Below are 18,695 nucleotides of genomic sequence, written 5' to 3'. Positions count from 1 at the left end.
ACCCTCCAGAACCCCCCAAAATCCTTCAGAACCTCCATATGAAGACCCTCAGAACCCCTCAAGGCCTTCAGAACCTCCATATGAAGATCCTTCAGAACTCCCCAAGACCCTTCAGAACCCCTCAAGACCCTCAGAACCTCCATAAGAAGACCCTCAGACCCCCCAAAACCCCATAAGACCCTCAGAACCCCTCAGGACCCTTCAGAACCCCCCAAGATCTCCAGAACCCCCATAAGAAGACCCTCAGACCCCCCCAAGAACCTCAGAACCTCCATATGAAGACCTTTAGATCCCCCCAAAACCCCATAAGACCCTCCAGAACCCCCCAAAACCCTTCAGAACCTCCATATGAAGACCCTCAGACCCACCAGAACCCCTCCAGAACCCCTCAAGACTCCAAGAACCTCCATAGGAAGACCCCGAGACCCCCCAGAACCCCTCCCAAGAACCTCCAAAACTCCCTTATGAAGACCTTCAGGCCTTCTAGAACCTTCCAGAAGTCACTCCTCCTGGACTTCTCCAAACCTTGGTGAGAGCCGCCACCCTCTGGGCCAGTTGGGCCTCGATCTCGGGCAACGTCTCGGCCTTCTGGAGGGTCTGTTGGAGCTTCGCTTTGGCGTCTTCCAACCATTCCTGGAGTTGACGGCCCTTCTCCTCGCTCTGGAAGACATGGAGACAACGCCATGGTGGTGAGGACGTGGTTATGGAGGTGAAGGAGGTGGTTCTGGGGTGGGTGGAGGTCCTACCTGGCGGTAGAGGGAGTCCTTGCTGGCCAACTCGTTCTCCAGGCGGTCGTTGGCGTCGTGGAGGGATGTGGCCTCTCGTTGGGCGCTGAGGTAGCGCTTCTCCAGAGTGGTGATCCGTTCTTCCATGTCCTCCCTCTGCGCCAAAGCCTGAGGAGATGGATGGGAGGGGGGGGAAAGGTGGAGGTGGTGGGGATGGAGGTGGTGGAGATGATGGGGATGGAGATGATGGAGATGATGGAGGTGGAGATGATGGAGATGGAGGTGATGGGGATGGATGTGATGGAGATGGAGGTGATGGAGATGATGGGGATGGAGATGATGGGGATGGAGGTGATGATGGAGATGGAGATGATGGGGATGGAGATGGTGGAGATGATGGGGATGGAGGTGATGGAGGTGATGGAGGTGGAGATGATGGAGATGGAGGTGATGGAGATGATGGGGATGGAGGTGATGGGGATGGAGGTGATGGAGATGATGGGGATGGAGGTGATGGGGATGATGGAGATGATGGGGATGGAGGTGATGGGGATGGAGGTGATGGAGATGATGGGGATGATGGAGATGATGGAGATGGAGATGATGGAGATGGAGATGATGGAGATGGTGGAGATGGAGATGATGGGGATGGAGGTGATGGGGATGGAGATGATGGAGATGGAGGTGATGGAGGTGATGGGGATGGAGATGATGGAGATGATGGAGGTGGAGATGATGGGGATGGAGATGATGGGCATGATGGGGATGGAGATGATGGGGATGGAGATGATGGAGATGATGGGGATGGAGGTGATGGGGATGGTGGAGATGGAGATGATGGAGATGGAGATGGTGGAGGTGATGGGGATGGAGATGATGGAGATGATGGAGGTGGAGATGATGGGGATGGAGATGATGGGCATGATGGGGATGGAGATGATGGGGATGGAGATGATGGAGATGATGGGGATGGAGATGATGGAGATGATGGGAATGATGGAGATGATGGAGATGATGGGGATGGAGATGATGGAGATGGAGGTGATGGGGATGATGGGGATGGAGATGATGGGGATGGAGATGATGGAGATGATGGGGATGGAGATGATGGGGATGGAGATGCAGATGTTCCCCCCATTTTCTCCTCATGTTTCTCCCACGTTCCCTCCACAATTCCCCCATATCCCCCCATATCCCCATATCCCCCACATCCCCCATATCCCCCATATCCCCCCATATCCCCCCATATCCCCCCATATCCCCCATATCCCCCCATATCCCCCCATTTCCCCCATATCCCCCCATTTCCCCCATATCCCCCATATCCCCCCCATATCCCCCATATCCCCCATATCCCCCATATCCCCCCATATCCCCCCATATCCCCCCATTTTTCCCCCATTTCCCCCCATTTCCCCCATTTTTCCCCATTTCCTCCCCATTTCCTCCTCATTTCCGCCCCATTTCCTCCCCATTTCCGCCCCATTTCCCCCCCATTTCCCCCCATATCCCCCTCATATCCCCCCATATCCCCCCATATCCCCCATATCCCCCCATACACCCCCATACCCCCCCATATCCCCCCATATCCCCCATATCCCCCCATTTTCCCCCATTTCCCCCCATTTCCCCCCATTTTTCCCCATTTCCTCCCCATTTCCTCCTCATTTCCGCCCCATTTCCTCCCCATTTCCCCCCCATATCCCCCCATATCCCCCCCATATCCCCCCATACCCCCCCATATCCCCCCATATCCCCCATATCCCCCCATTTCCCCCCATTTCCCCCCATTTCCCCCCATTTTTCCCCATTTCCTCCCCATTTCCTCCTCATTTCCGCCCCATTTCCTCCCCATTTCCGCCCCATTTCCCCCTCATATCCCCCTCATATCCCCCCATATCCCCCCATATCCCCCCATATCCCCCCATTTCCCCCCCTATCCCCCCATTTCCCCCCATTTCCTCCCCACTTCCCCCCCACTTCCCCCCCTATTTCCTCCCCACCTCCCTCAGGTCGCGCTGCAGTTTGGCGCCGCTCTGGTGGGCGCGGAGGAGCTCGCGCTGCGCGGCGGCCGCTTCGTCCTGGAGTCGCCCCAACTGGCGGCAAAGCGCGGCCACGCGGCCCCTCTGCTGCGACGCCACCGCCCGCTGGCGGCTCAGCGACGCCTCCAACTCCGCCTCGCGGCCCCGCGGCTCCGCCTGGGAAAGGGGGAAAAACCCCGCCTAAAGGCACACCGGAGACCCCAAAACAACACCCGAGACCCCCAAACCAAACCTGAGACCCCTAAACTTGAGTTGAGACCCCTAAACCTGACCTGAGACCCTTAAACTTGAGTTGAGACCCCTAAACCCGACCTGAGACCCCGAAACCCCACCTGAGACCCTTAAACCCAACCTGAGACCCCTAAACTCAACCTGAGACCCTTAAACCCGACCTGAGACCTTTAATCCTGACTTGAGACCCCTAAACCCCACCTGAGACCTTTAAGCTCGATCTGAGACCCCAAAACCCCACCTGAGACCCCAAAACCTGACCTGAGACCCCTAAACCCGACCTGAGACCCTTAAGCCCGACCTGAGACCCCTAAACACCACCTGAGACCCTTAAACCCGACCTAAGACCCCAAAACTTGATTTGAGACCTTTAAACCCAACCTGAGACCCCTAAACCTGACCTGAGACCCTTAAACCCCACCTGAGACCCCCAAACCAAACCTGAGACCGCTAAACCCCACCTGAGACCCTTAAACCCGACCTGAGACCCTTAAACTCAACTTGAGCCCCCTAAATCCAACTTGAGACCCCTAAACTTGACTTGAGACCCTTAAATTCAACCTGAGACCCCTAAACCCCACCTGAGACCCTGAAACCCAACCTGAGACCCCTAAACTTGAGTTGAGACCCCGAAACCCCACCTGAGACCCCTAATCCTGACCTGAGACCTTTGACCCCGACCTGAGACCTTTGAGCCCAACCTGAGACCCTTAAACCTGACCTGAGACCCCAAAACCCCACCTGAGACCCCTAAACTCGACCTGAGACCCTTAAACCCGACCTGAGACCTTTAATCCTGACCTGAGACCTTTGAGCCCAATCTGAGAGCCTTAAACCCAACCTGAGACCTTTAAGCCTGACTTGAGACCCCTAAACCCCACCTGAGACCCTTAAACCTGACCTGGGACCCCTAAACTCGACCTAAGACCTCTAAGTCTGACCTGAGACCCCTAAACCCGACCTGAGACCCTTAAACTTGACTTGAGACCCTTAAACCCAACCTGAGACCCCTAAACCCGACCTGAGACCCCCTAAATGTGACCTGAGACCCTTAAACCCAACCTGAGACCCCGAAACCCCACCTGAGACCCCAAAACACCACCTGAGACCCCAAAACCCCACCTGAGACCCCCAAACCAAACCTGAGACCCTTAAACGCAACCTGAGACCCTTAAACCCAACCTGAGACCTTTAAGCCTGACCTGAGACCCTTAAACCCGACCTGAGACCCCTTAAACCCGACCTGAGACCCCTAAACTCAACCTGAGACCCTCAAACCCGACCTGAGACCCTTAAACCCGACCTGAGACCCCTTAAACCCGACCTGAGACCCCTAAACTCAACCTGAGACCCTCAAACCCGACCTGAGACCCTTAAACCCCACCTGAGACCTTTGAGCCCAATCTGAGAGCTTTAAGCCCGACCTGAGACCCTTAAACTCAACTTGAGACCCCTAAACTTGACTTGAGACCCCTAAACCCGTCTTGAGACTCCGAAACCCCACCTGAGACCCCGAAACTTGAGTTGAGACCCTTAAACCCCACCTGAGACCCCGAAACTTGAGTTGAGACCCTTAAACCCGACCTGAGACCCTTAAACTCGATCTGAGACCCTTAAACTCAATCTGAGACCCCCAAACCCAACCTGAGACCCCAAAACCCCACCTGAGACCCCTAAACCCGACCTGAGACCTCTAAGTCTGACCTGAGACCCCTAAACTCAACCTGAGACCCTTAAACTTGAGTTGAGACCCCTAAACCCTACCTGAGACCCTTAAACGCAACCTGAGACCCCGAAACCCCACCTGAGACCCCGAAACTTGAGTTGAGACCCCTAAACTCAACCTGAGACCCTTAAACACAACCTGAGACCCCGAAACCTGACCTGAGACCCTTAAGCCCGACCTGAGACCTTTAATCCTGACCTGAGACCTTTGTGCCCAATCTGAGACCCTTAAACCCAACCTGAGACCTTTGAGCCCCACCTGAGACCCCGAAACCCCACCTGAGACCCCTGAACTCAACCTGAGACCCCTAAACCCGACCTGAGACCCTTAAACCTGACCCTTAAACTCGACCTGAGACCCCGAAACCCCACCTGAGACCCTTAAACTTGAGTTGAGACCCCTAAACTCGACCTGAGACCCCAAAACACCACCTGAGACCTTTGAGCCCAATCTGAGACCCCAAAACCCGACCTGAGACCCCTAAACCTGACCCCCGCCGTGACCTTTGACCCCTGGGTGCCCCCCCCGGAGGTACCGCGGTGTCTCCGGTGGTGTCGTCCAATCCGGAACGTCGTCGCGAGAGCTGTTCCCGAAGGGACACGGACTGAGAGAGAGAGAGAGAGGGGGGACGGTGGGATGGGGGGACCCCAACCCATGGGGACATCAACCATGGGGACATCAACCATGGGGACACGAAACCATGGGGACATCAACCATGGGGACATCAACCATGGGGACACCAAACCATGGGGACATCAAACCATGGGGACATCAACCATGGGGACACCAAACCATGGGGACATCAAACCATGGGGACATCAACCATGGGGACATCAAACCATGGGGACATCAACCATAGGGACATCAACCATGGGGACACCAAACCATGGGGACATCAACCATGGGGACATCAACCATGGGGACACCAAACCATGGGGACATCAACCATAGGGACATCAACCATGGGGACACCAAACCATGGGGACATCAACCATGGGGACATCAACCCATGGGGACCCCAACCCATGGGGACATCAACCATGGGGACATCAACCATGGGGACACCAAACCATGGGGACATCAACCCATGGGGACATCAACCATGGGGACATCAACCCATGGGGACACCAAACCATGGGGACATCAAACATGGGGACACCAAACCATGGGGACACCAAACCATGGGGACATCAAAGCCATGGGGACACCAAACCATGGGGACCCCAAACCATGGGGACATCAAACCATGAGGACATCAACCCATGGGGACATCAAACCATGGGGACACCAACCCATGGGGACACCAAACCATGGGGACCCCAAACCATGGGGACATCAAACCATGGGGACCCCAAACCATGGGGACATCAAACCATGGGGACATCAACCCATGGGGACACCAACCCATGGGGACACCAAACCATGGGGACCCCAAACCATGGGGACATCAAACCATGGGGACATCAAACCATGGGGACATCAACCCATGGGGACACCAAAGCCACTGGGGACATCAAAGCCATTGGGGACATCAACTGATGGGGACATCAACCCATGGGGACACCAAAGCCATTGGGGACATCAACTGATGGGGACATCAACCCATGGGGACACCAAAGCCAATGGGGACATCAACCCATGGGGACATCAAACCATGGGGACACCAAACCATGGGGACACCAAACCATGGGGACATCAAACCATGGGGCCACCAAACCATGGGGACATCACATCTATGGGGACATCAAAGCCAATGGAGACATCAACCCATGGGGACATCAACCATAGGGACCTTAATCCATGGGGCCACCACATCTATGGGGCCCCCAAGACATGGGACCATCATTTGATGACACCCATTGATGGGACCACCACCTCATGGCGTTGTCCAACCCACGGTTGCCCCACGGTGTCACCCACCTCCTGGTTGGAGACCTCCAACTCCTCCTCGAGGACGGCCACTCTCTCCAGAGCCACTCGCAGCCTCTCCCGGACCTGCTGAGGACATCCCGGAGTGACCCAATGGACCTCCGTCACCTTCCAGGACACCTTCAGCTTCTCCTAAACTGCTGGGGCTTCGCCGAGGAGACCTTTTTGGTGGCCTCCAGGTACCTCAGAACCTCCCTTGGACCTCCCGAGGTTCTTCTTGAGACCACCAGGTCCCACCAGGACCTTCTCTGAAACCTCTAAGACCTCCTTGAGGGCCACCACGTTCCCTCTGAGATGGCCTTGAGCCTCACCAGGTTCTTCTCGAGACCACCAGGTCCCACCAGGACCTTCTCCGGGACCTCTAAGATCTCCTTGAGGGCCACCACGTTCCCTCTGAGATGGCCTTGAGCCTCACCAGGTTCTTCTTGAGACCATAAGGTCCCACCAGGACCTTCTCCGAGACCTCCCTGAGGGCCACCAAGTTCCCCCTGAGACCTCTGAGATGGCCTTGAGCCTCACCAGGTTCTTCTTGAGACCACCAGGTCCCACCAGGACCTTCTCTGAAACCTCTAAGACCTCCATGAGGGCCACCACGTTCCCTCTGAGATGGCCTTGAGCCTCACCAGGTTCTTCTTGAGACCACTGGGTCCCACCAGGACCTTCTCTGGGACCTCAAAGACCTCCTTGAGGGCCACCACGTTCCCTCTGAGATGGCCTTGAGCCTCACCAGGTTCTTCTTGAGACCACCAGGTCCCACCAGGACCTTCTCCGAGACCTCCCTGAGGGCCACCACGTTCCCCCTGAGACCTCTGAGATGGCCTTGAGCCTCACCAGGTTCTCTTGAGACCACCAGGTCCCACCAGGACCTTCTCTGGGACCTCTAAGACCTCCTTGAGGGCCACCAGATCACCTCTGGCTCATGCTGGAAGCCACCTGAGATAGCTTTGAACCTCACCGGGTCCTTCATAGGACCACTAAGTCACTTCCGGAACCCCCTGGAGATCCCTCAAGACCACGGGGGACCTCTCCCGCCCTCCACTGACCTTCTCATCGAGGGCTTTATGGTGCTCGAAGAGGGACTTGAGGGCTTTGAGGACCTCAACTTCGGAGGAGACACCTCCTGGGGACTGAGCTTGGCGCTTGACCACCGTCATCCGTAGGGAACGCTCGTGGCGGGACACCAAACACTCCAGGTGCTCCAGGAGAAGCTGAGGAGAAGACGGAGACCAGAGGTTCTCCAGGAGGTCCCGGAGGGAGCGAGAACTTGAGGTTCTCCAGGAGGAGGTTGAGGACATGGAGGATATGGGGACAATCAGGGTCTTGAGGTGCTCCAGGAGGAGGTTGAGGGCATGGAGGATATGGGGACATGGGGCTCTTGAGGTTCTCCAGGAGGAACTGGAAGACGGGGACATGGGAACATGGGGTCAGAGGGGACACAGGAACTTGGGGACATGAGGACATGGGGGTCTTGAGGTTCTCCAGGAGGAACTGGAACATGGGGACAGGGGGACATGGAGCTCTTGATGTTCTCCAGGAGCTGCTGGAACACGACATGGGGCCATGGGGTGATGGGGACATGAGGACATGGGGCTCTTGAGGTTCTCCAGGAGGAACTGGGACGTGAGGACACACAGACATGGGATCACAGGGAATATGGGGACACATGGACATAGGGACATGGGGGTCTTGAGGTTCTCCAGGAGGAACTGGACCATGGGGACATGGGGACATGGGGGTCTTGATGTTCTCCAGGAGGAACTGGACCATGGGGCCATGGGGACATGGGGGTCTTGATGTTCTCCAGGAGGAACTGGACCATGGGGACATGGGGACATGGGGCTCTTGAGGTTCTCCAGGAGGAACTGGACCATGGGGCCATGGGGACATGGGGGTCTTGATGTTCTCCAGGAGGAACTGGGCCATGGGGACATGGGGACATGGGGGTCTTGATGTTCTCCAGGAGGAACTGGACCATGGGGACATGAGGACATGGGGGTCTTGATGTTCTCCAGGAGGAACTGGGCCATGGGGCCATGGGGACATGGGGGTCTTGATGTTCTCCTGGAGGAACTGGGCCATGGGGACATGGGGACATGGGGGTCTTGATGTTCTCCAGGAGGAACTGGACCATGGGGCCATGGGGACATGGGGGTCTTGATGTTCTCCAGGAGGAACTGGGCCATGGGGCCATGGGGCCATGGGGCTCTTGATGTTCTCCAGGAGGAACTGGGCCATGGGGACATGGGGACATGGGGGTCTTGATGTTCTCCAGGAGGAACTGGGCCATGGGGCCATGGGGACATGGGGCTCTTGATGTTCTCCAGGAGGAACTGGGCCATGGGGCCATGGGGCCATGGGGCTCTTGATGTTCTCCAGGAGGAACTGGACCATGGGGACAGAGGACACAGAGGGTGGTGCTCCTCACGCGGGTGTTGTTGCGCTCGGCCTTGAGCTCAGCGATCTCCTCCTCGCGCTCCTGCAGCTGCTCCCGACACACGTTCAGTTCCTTCGTCAGCGCCGCAAACTCCTGCGGGGGAGGGGATGCTAGCCACGCCCCCCCGGAGGGGTAGACACGCCCCCCTTAGGACTATAGACACGCCCCCCCGGGCGATAACCACGCCCCTTATTGAGATAGCCACGCCCCTCCCCAATGCGCTAACCCCACTCCCAGCACAATAAAGAGGTCCCCTATTGCTCTAGCCACGCCCCCTATCGCCCTAGCCACGCCCTCTAGCGACATAGCCACGCCCCAGCCCCTAACCACGCCCCCTAGCGCCTTAGCCACGCCCTCTAGCGCCATAGCCACGCCCCTTAGCTCCCTAACCATGCCCCCGAGCGATAGCCACGCCCCTTAGACGCTAGCCACGCCCCTCAGGAACTAAGCACGCCCCTTAGCGCGCTAGCCAGGGCCCCGAGCTCACTAGCCACGCCTCCCAGCTCGCTAGCCACACCCCTTAGCTCACTAGCCACGCCCCTCAGATCACTAGCCACACCCCTTAGCTCACTAGCCACGCCCTTCAGATCACTAGCCACACCCCCAGCACACTAGCCACGCTTCTTAACTCACTAGCCAAGCCTCCTAGCTCACTAGCAACGCCTCCCAGCTCACAAACCACACCCCTAGCTCACTAGCCACGCCCCTTAGCTCACTAGCCCCGCCTCCCAGCTCACTACAGACACCCCTTATCTCACTAGCCACGCCCCTTAGCTCACTAGCCACGCCCCCTAGCGCACTAGCCACGCTTATCTCACTAGCCACAGCCCCTAGCGCACTAGCCACAACCCTTAACTCACTAGCCACGCCTCCCAGCTCACTAGCCACAGCCCCTAGCGCACTAGCCATGCTTCTTATCTCACTAGCCACGCCTCCTAGCTCACTAGCCACGCCCCCTAGCGCACTAGCCATGCTTCTTATCTCACTAGCCACGCCTCCCAGCTCACTAGCCACACACCTTAGCTCACTAACCACGCCCCATCTCACTAGCCACGCCTCCTAGCTCACTAGCCACGCCTCTTACCTCACTAGCCACGCCCCTTATTTCACTAGCCACGCCCCTTGTCTCACAAACCACACCCCAGCACACTAGCCACGCCCCTTATCTCACTACCCTACGCCTCCCAGCTCACTAGCCGTGCCCCTTAGGTCACTAGCCACGCCCCTTATTTCACTAGCCACGCCCCTTAGCTCACAAACCACACCCCCAGCACACTAGCCACGCCCCTTAGCTCACTACCCACGCCTCCCAGCTCACTAGCCATGCCCCTTAGGTCACTAGCCACGCCCCTTATCTCACTACCCACACCTCCCAGCACACTAGCCACGCCCCTTAGGTCAATAGCCACACCCCTTATCTCACTAGCCACGCCCCTTACCTCACAAACCACACCCCAGCACACTAGCCACGCCCCTTATCTCACTACCCACGCCTCCCAGCTCACTAGCCATGCCCCTTAGGTCACTAGCCATACCCCTTATCTCACTAGCCACGCCCCTTATCTCACTAGCCACGACCCTTAGCTCACAAACCACACCCCCAGCACACTAGCCACGCCCCTTAGCTCACTACCCACGCCTCCCAGCTCACTAGCCATGCCCCTTAGGTCACTAGCCACGCCCCATATCTCACTAACCACGCCCCTTATCTCACTAGCCACGCCCCTTGGCTCACAAACCACACCCCCAGCACACTAGCCACGCCCCTTATCTCACTACCCACGCCTCCCAGCTCACTAGCCGTGCCCCTTAGGTCACTAGCCACACCCCTTATCTCACTACCCACACCTCCCAGCACACTAGCCACGCCCCTTAGGTCAATAGCCACACCCCTTATCTCACTAGCCACGCCCCTTACCTCACAAACCACACCCCAGCTCACTAGCCATGCCCCTTATCTCACTAGCCACTCCCCTTATCTCACTAGCCACTCCCCTTATCTCACTAGCCATGCCCCTTAGCTCACAAACCACACCCCCAGCACACTAGCCACGCCCCTTATCTCACTACCCACGCCTCCCAGCTCACTAGCCATGCCCCTTAGGTCACTAGCCACGCCCCTTAGCTCACTAGCCACGCCCCTTGGCTCACAAACCACACCTCCAGCACACTAGCCACGCCCCTTATCTCACTACCCACGCCTCCCAGCTCACTAGCCACACCCCTTATCTCACTAGCCACGCCCCTTATCTCACTAGCCACGCCCCTTAGCTCACAAACCACACCCCATCTCACTAGCCACGCCCCTTATCTCACTACCCATGCCTCCCAGCTCACTAGCCGTGCCCCTTAGGTCACTAGCCACGCCCCTTATTTCACTAGCCACGCCCCTTATCTCACTAGCCACGCCCCTTAGCTCACAAACCACACCCCATCTCACTAGCCACGCCCCTTATCTCACTACCCATGCCTCCCAGCTCACTAGCCATGCCCCTTAGGTCACTAGCCACGCCCCTTAGCTCACTAGCCACGCCCCTTATCTCACTAGCCACGCCCCTTGGCTCACAAACCATGCCTCCCAGCTCACTAGCCATGCCCCTTAGGTCACTAGCCACGCCCCTTATCTCCCTAGCCCCGCCCCTTATCTCCCTAGCCCCGCCCCCCGCCCCCCCACCTGGGGCAGGGCGGTGGCCAGCTGGCGCTGCAGGGCGTCCTTCTCGTGGGCGAGGTCGCGGAGGCGCAGCTGGGCCGTCGCCAGCCCCTCCTGCGCCTCCCGCAGCGTCTCGAGCAGCCGCTCGCGCTCCCGCAGCATCTGCACCATCAGCTGCTCCAGCCCCGCCTCGTCGCCGCAGCCCGAGCCGCGACGCGCGTCCTCGCTGATGGTCGGCAGCACCTCGCACATCATCCTGCCTGCGGCGGCCACCCCGGCTGCAGGCCACCGCGCCGCTGCGCCCCCCAAGGCGCCCCCAAACGCGACCCCAAATGCGCCTGCATGCACCTCTATGGGCCCCCAATGCACCTGCATGCACCTCTATGGGCCCTGAATGCACCCCCAATGCACCTCTATGGGCCCCAAATGCGCCTGCATGCACCTCTATGGGCCCCAAATGCACCTGCATGCACCTCTATGGGCCCTGAATGCACCTCCATGGGCCCTGAATGCACCTCAATGCACCTGAATGCACCTGCATGCACCTCAATGCACCTGCATGCACCCCCCAATGCACCTCTATGGGCCCCGAATGCACCTGCATGCACCTCTATGGGCCCTGAATGCACCTGCATGCACCCCCAATGCACCTCTATGGGCCCCAAATGCACCTCCATGGGCCCCCAATGCACCTGAATGCACCTGCATGCGCTTGCATGGGACCTGAATGCACCTCTATGGGCCCTGAATGCACCTGCATGCACCTGAATGGACCCTGAATGCACCTGCATGCGCCCCCAATGCGCCTCTATGGGCCCTGCATGCACCCTGAATGCGCCTCAATGCGCCTCAATGCACTTGCATTGGCCCTGAATGCATCTCTATGGGCCCTGAATGTGCCTGAATGCACCTGCATGGGCCCTGAATGCGCCTCAATGCGCCTCAATGCACCTGCATGGGCCCTGAATGCGCCTCAATGCGCCTCAATGCACCTGCATGGGCCCTGAATGCGCCCCGAATGCGCCGGCATGCGCCCCCAATGCACCTCTATGGGCCCTGAATGCACCTGAATGCACCTGAATGCACCTGCACGCACCCTGAATGCGCATGAATGCACCTCAAATGCGCCTCTATGGGCCCTGAATGCACCCTGAATGAGCCTGCATGCACCTCAATGCACCTGCATGGGCCTCAAATGCACCTCTATGGGCCCTGAATGCACCTGAATGCACCTGAATGCGCCTCTATGGGCCCTGAATGCACCTCTGTGGGCCCTGAATGCACCTGAATGCGCCTCTATGGGCCCTGAATGCACCTCTATGGGCCCTGAATGCATCTGAATGCACCTGCATGCACCCCCAATGTGCCTCTATGGGCCCTGAATGCACCCTGAATGCACCTGCATGCGCCCTGAATGCACCTGAATGCACCTGAATGCGCCCCCAATGCGCCTCTATGGGCCCTGCATGCACCCTGAATGCGCCTCAATGCGCCTCAATGCACTTGCATTGGCCCTGAATGCGCCTCTATGGGCTCTGAATGCACCTGCATGGACCCTGAATGCACCTGCATGCACCTGAATGCACCTGTATGGACCCTGAATGCACCTGCATGCACCTCAAATGCACCTCTATGGGCCCTGAATGCTCCTGCATGCGCCTGCATGCACCTGCATGTGGCCTGAATGCAACTGTATGGGCCCTGAATACACCTGAATGCACCCTGCATGGGCCCCAAATGCACCTCTATGGGCCCTGAATGCACCTGAATGCGCCTCTATGGGCCCCAAATGCACCTGCATGCACCTCAATGCACCTGCATGGGCCCCAAATGCACCTCTATGGGCCCCAAATGCACCTGCATGCACCTCAATGCACCTGCATGCGCCTGAATGCATCTGCATGCGCCTGGTTCTATGCCCTGCATGCACCTGCATGCCCTGACTGCAGCTTTAATGCGCCTGCATGCACCTCTAATGCACCGGACTGCAGGAAGGAGACATGCATCCCCGCTGCAGCGCCGCCGCATGCACCGCACATGCATCCCTGCATGCAGCAGAGCCCTCGGGAGCCCCATGTGGGGGGATATGGGGGGATATGGGGCGATATGGGGGGGACATGGGGGGGATATGGGGGAGATATGGGGGATATGGGGGTGTATGGGGGAGATATGGGGGAGATATGGGGGATATGGGGGATATGGGGGGGATATGGGGGATATGGGGGGATATGGGGGGATATGGGGGATATGGGGGATATGGGGGGATATGGGGGGGATATGGGGGATATGGGGGGATATGGGGGGATATGGGGGGATATGGGGGGATATGGGGGATATGGGGGGATATGGGGGGATATGGGGGTGTATGGAGGGGATATGGGGGATATGGGGGGATATGGGGGATATGGGGGGATATGGGGGATATGGGGGTGTATGGGGGAGATATGGGGGAGATATGGGGGATATGGGGGATATGGGGGGGATATGGGGGGGATATGGGGGGATATGGGGGGATATGGGGGTGTATGGGGGAGATATGGGGGAGATATGGGGGATATGGGGGGATATGGGGGGGACATGGGGGGGATATGGGGGGATATGGGGGGATATGGGGGTGTATGGGGGAGATATGGGGGAGATATGGGGGATATGGGGGATATGGGGGGGATATGGGGGATATGGGGGGATATGGGGGGATATGGGGGATATGGGGGATATGGGGGGATATGGGGGGGATATGGGGGATATGGGGGGATATGGGGGGATATGGGGGGATATGGGGGGATATGGGGGATATGGGGGGATATGGGGGGATATGGGGGTGTATGGAGGGGATATGGGGGATATGGGGGGGATATGGGGGATATGGGGGATATGGGGGATATGGGGGTGTATGGAGGGGATATGGGGGGATATGGGGGATATGGGGGATATGGGGGGATATGGGGGATATGGGGGATATGGGGGATATGGGGGATATGGGGGGATATGGGGGGATATGGGGGATATGGGGGATACGGGGGTGTATGGGGGGATATGGGGGGATATGGGGGATATGGGGGGATATGGGGGATATGGGGGGATATGGGGGTGTATGGGGGGATATGGGGGATATGGGGGGATATGGGGGTGTATGGGGGGATATGGGGGGATATGGGGGGATATGGGGGATATGGGGGGATATGGGGGGATATGGGGGATATGGGGGATATGGGGGGATATGGGGGGATATGGGGGATATGGGGGGATATGGGGGGATATGGGGGGATATGGGGGATATGGGGGATATGGGGGGATATGGGGGGATATGGGGGATATGGGGGGATATGGCGGATATGGGGGTGTATGGAGGGGATATGGGGGGATATGGGGGGATATGGGGGGGATGTGGGGGGATATGGGGGGATATGGGGGATATGGGGGTGTATGGGGGGATATGGGGGGATATGGCGGATATGGGGGTGTATGGAGGGGATATGGGGGGATATGGGGGGATATGGGGGGGATGTGGGGGGATATGGGGGGATATGGGGGATATGGGGGTGTATGGGGGGATATGGGGGGATACGGGGGGGATATGGGGGGATATGGGGGGAAATGGGGGGATATGGGGGGATATGGGGGGTTACTGGGATGGGTGAGGGGGTTACTGGGATGGATGGGGGGTGCACTGGGATGGATGAGGGGTTACTGGGATGGATGGGAGTTACTGGGATGGATGAGGGGGTTACTGGGATGGGATGGGGGGGTACTGGGATGGTTGGGGGGGTGCACTGGGGTGGGATGGGGGGATACTGGTTTGCAATGGGGTGGGATGGGGAAGGTACTGGGGATACTGGGAGAGGCACTGGGGATACTGGGGAGGCACTGGGAACACTGGGAATGCTGGAAGGGGTCTGGGGGGGGGTCCGGGTGGGATGGGGGGGTGTGGGGTGAAGGGGGGTGTACTGGGAGTGCACTGGGATGGGATGGGGGGGTACTGGGTTGCAATGGGGTGGGATGGGGGATGCACTGGGGATACTGGGGGAGGTACTGGGGATACTGGGGGGGGCACTGGTGATACTGGGAGGGGTCTGAGGGGGGGTCCGGGTGGGATGGGGGGGTGTGGGGTAAGTGTGGGGGTGTACTGGGGATGCACTGGGATGGGTTGGGGGGGTTACTGGGTTGCAATGGGATGGGATGGGGGATGCACTGGGGATACTGGGAGAGGTACTGGGGATACTGGGGAGGCACTGGGGAGGCACTGGGGATACTGGGAGGGGTCTGGGAGGAGGTCAGGGTGGGATGGGGGGGTCTGGGGTGTACTGGGGGGGCACTGGGATGGGATGGGGGGGTACTGGGTTTCAACGGGGTGGGGTGGGGAATGGACTGGGGATACTGGGGGAGGTACTGGGGATACTGGGAGAGGCACTGGGGATACTGGGGAGGGCACTGGGGATACTGGGAGTGGTCTGAGGGGGGGTCCGGGTGGGATAGGGGGGTGTGGGGTGAGGGGGGGTGCACTGGGGGTGCACTGGGATGGGATGGGAGGTTACTGGTTTGCAATGGGGTGGGATGGGGGATGCACTGGGGATACTGGGAGAGGTACTGGGGATACTGGGGAGGCACTGTGGATACTGGGAGGGGTCTGGGAGGAGGTCCGGGTGGGATGGGGGGGTCTGAGGTGTACTGGGGGTGCACTGGGATGGGATGGGGGGTTACTGGTTTGCAATGGGGTGGGATGGGGGATGCACTGGGGATACTGGGGGAGGTACTGGGGATACTGGGGGGGCACTGGGGAGGCACTGGGGATACTGGGGGGGGCACTGGGGATACTGGGAGGGGTCCGAGGAGGGGTCAGGGTGGGATGGGGGGGTATAGGGGGTGTACTGGGAGTGCACTGGGATGGAATAGGGGGGTACTGGTTTGCAATGGGGTGGGATGGGGGATGCACTGGGGATACTGGGAGAGGTACTGGGGATACTGGGGAGGCACTGGGGAGGCACTGGGGATACTGGGAGTGGTCTGAGGGGGGGGTCCGGGTGGGATGGGGGGGTGTGGGGTGAGGGGGGGTGCACTGGGATGGGATGGGGGGGTTACTGGTTTGCAATGAGGTGGGATGGGGGATGCACTGGGGTTACTGGGGGGGGCACTGGGGATACTGGGGAGGCACTGGGGAGGCACTGGGGATACTGGGAGGGGTCTGGGAGGAGGTCAGGGTGGGATGTGGGGATATGGGGGGGTGGGGGGTGTACTGGGGATGCACTGGGATGGAATGGGGGGGTTACTGGTTTGCAATGGGATGGGATGAGGGATGCACTGGGGATACTGGGAGGGGCACTGGGGATACTGGGGATACTGGTGGGGGGGGTCAGGCCTGGTTCCTACCTGTGCTGCGAGCGGCGCTGCGGCAGCTCCTTTTGCAGAGAGACGTTCCCCGAGGGGGGGGGGGGGAATGGGAGGATTTTGGGGGGGGTGGGGGTTTACCCACCTCCCCCAAAGCCTTTGGGGACCCCGGAGAGCCCCGTGGCCACCACTCGCCCCCCCCCCGCGAGCGTTTTAGGGGCCCCCCCCGGAAAAGAAAAAAGGGGCCCTTTAAGAGCAGCGACCAATGAGGAGAAACCCTGAGCTGAAAGGGGGGGGGGGGTTTAAAGCCCCGCCCCCCTTTTTTTAGGGGGGGGTGGGGGGGCGGGGCCAGCGAGGGGTGATGTCATCATTGAGGGGGGAGAGGAGGAGGAGGAGGGGGGGGCGTTGCCATGGCGACGGGCGGAGCATCCTGTGCGGGGTTGCTATGGAGAGGGGTCCATGGTCTCCATCTCGGTTGCCATGGAGACGGGATCACACCCCCCCCCCCCTTTCATCCATGTGCGTTGCCATGGAGATGGGATCGCCCCCTTCATCCATGTGTGTTGCCATGGAGACAGGATCACCCCCCCCCCCCTTCCCAAATCCATAGGGAGATGGAATTCCCCCCCCCTTTCATCCCTATGTGTTGCCATGGAGACAGATTCCCCCCCCCCATCCCTATGTGTTGCCATGGAGACAGTATCACCCCCCCCTTCATCCATGTGCGTTGCCATGGAGACAGATCCCCCCCCCATCCCTATGTGTTGCCATGGAGACAGATTCCCCCCCTCCATCCCTATGTGTTGCCATGGAGACGGATCCCCCCCCCCATCCCTATGTGTTGCCATGGAGACAGATCCCCCTCCCCCTCCAACCCTATGTGTTGCCATGGAGACGGATCCCCCCCCCCATCCCTATGTGTTGCCATGGAGACAGATCCCCCCTCCCCCCCATCCCTATGTGTTGCCATGGAGACAGTATCACCCCCCCCCCTTCATCCATGTGCGTTGCCATGGAGACAGATCCCCCCCCATCCCTATGTGTTGCCATGGAGACAGATTCCCCCCCCCTCCATCCCTATGTGTTGCCATGGAGACAGATTCCCCCCCCCCCCCCCATCCCTATGTGTTGCCATGGAGACAGATTCCCCCTCCATCCCTATGTGTTGCCATGGAGACAGATCCCCCCTCCCTCTCCATCCCTATGTGTTGCCATGGAGACAGATCCCCCCCCCCATCCCTATGTGTTGCCATGGAGACAGATTCCCCCCCCATCCCTATTGGTTGCCATGGAAACGGAACCTCCTCCCACCCATTACTATGGTGAAGGACCACTTCTCCATCCACCCGTTGCCATGGAAACGGCTCCATTCTCCTTCCTGTGCAATACCATGGAGACGGATCCATGTCCTTCACGTCGGTTACCATGGAGACGGGACCCCCCCTCCCCAAAATCCATGTTCGTTGCCATGGAAACGGGTCCTCCCTTCGCGTTGCTATGGCGATGGACGGAGCATCAGCGTTGCCATGGAGACAGAACTGCCTCCTCCTCCTCCTCCTCTTCCCCCCCCTTTTTTGTGTTGCCATGGAGATGGACCCCCCCCCGAGGTTGCCATGGCAACCATCCACCCCCT

General features: G+C 59.0%; 1 protein-coding gene across 1 annotated transcript in view; it reads right to left on the bottom strand.

Moving 5' to 3' along the window:
* LOC128849755 (liprin-alpha-3-like) overlaps positions 1–17,181 on the bottom strand; it is a 49,748-nt gene extending 32,567 nt beyond the window's left edge. Inside the window, 9 exon segments of the mRNA XM_054052297.1 lie at positions 526–660; positions 747–893; positions 2,729–2,923; positions 5,260–5,328; positions 6,645–6,719; positions 7,697–7,861; positions 9,079–9,180; positions 11,762–11,997; positions 17,105–17,181. Of these exon segments, the coding sequence (XP_053908272.1) occupies positions 526–660; positions 747–893; positions 2,729–2,923; positions 5,260–5,328; positions 6,645–6,719; positions 7,697–7,861; positions 9,079–9,180; positions 11,762–11,992 (1,119 nt within the window). The 5' untranslated portion in view covers positions 11,993–11,997; positions 17,105–17,181.
* Positions 17,182–18,695: the final 1,514 nt, after the last annotated feature.

Source organism: Cuculus canorus, chromosome 33, assembly GCF_017976375.1.
Source record: "Cuculus canorus isolate bCucCan1 chromosome 33, bCucCan1.pri, whole genome shotgun sequence".
Classification (NCBI taxonomy): Eukaryota; Metazoa; Chordata; class Aves; order Cuculiformes; family Cuculidae; genus Cuculus; species Cuculus canorus.
The sequence above is the reverse complement of the archived record's forward strand: the minus strand, read 5'-3'. Positions and strand labels throughout refer to the sequence as shown.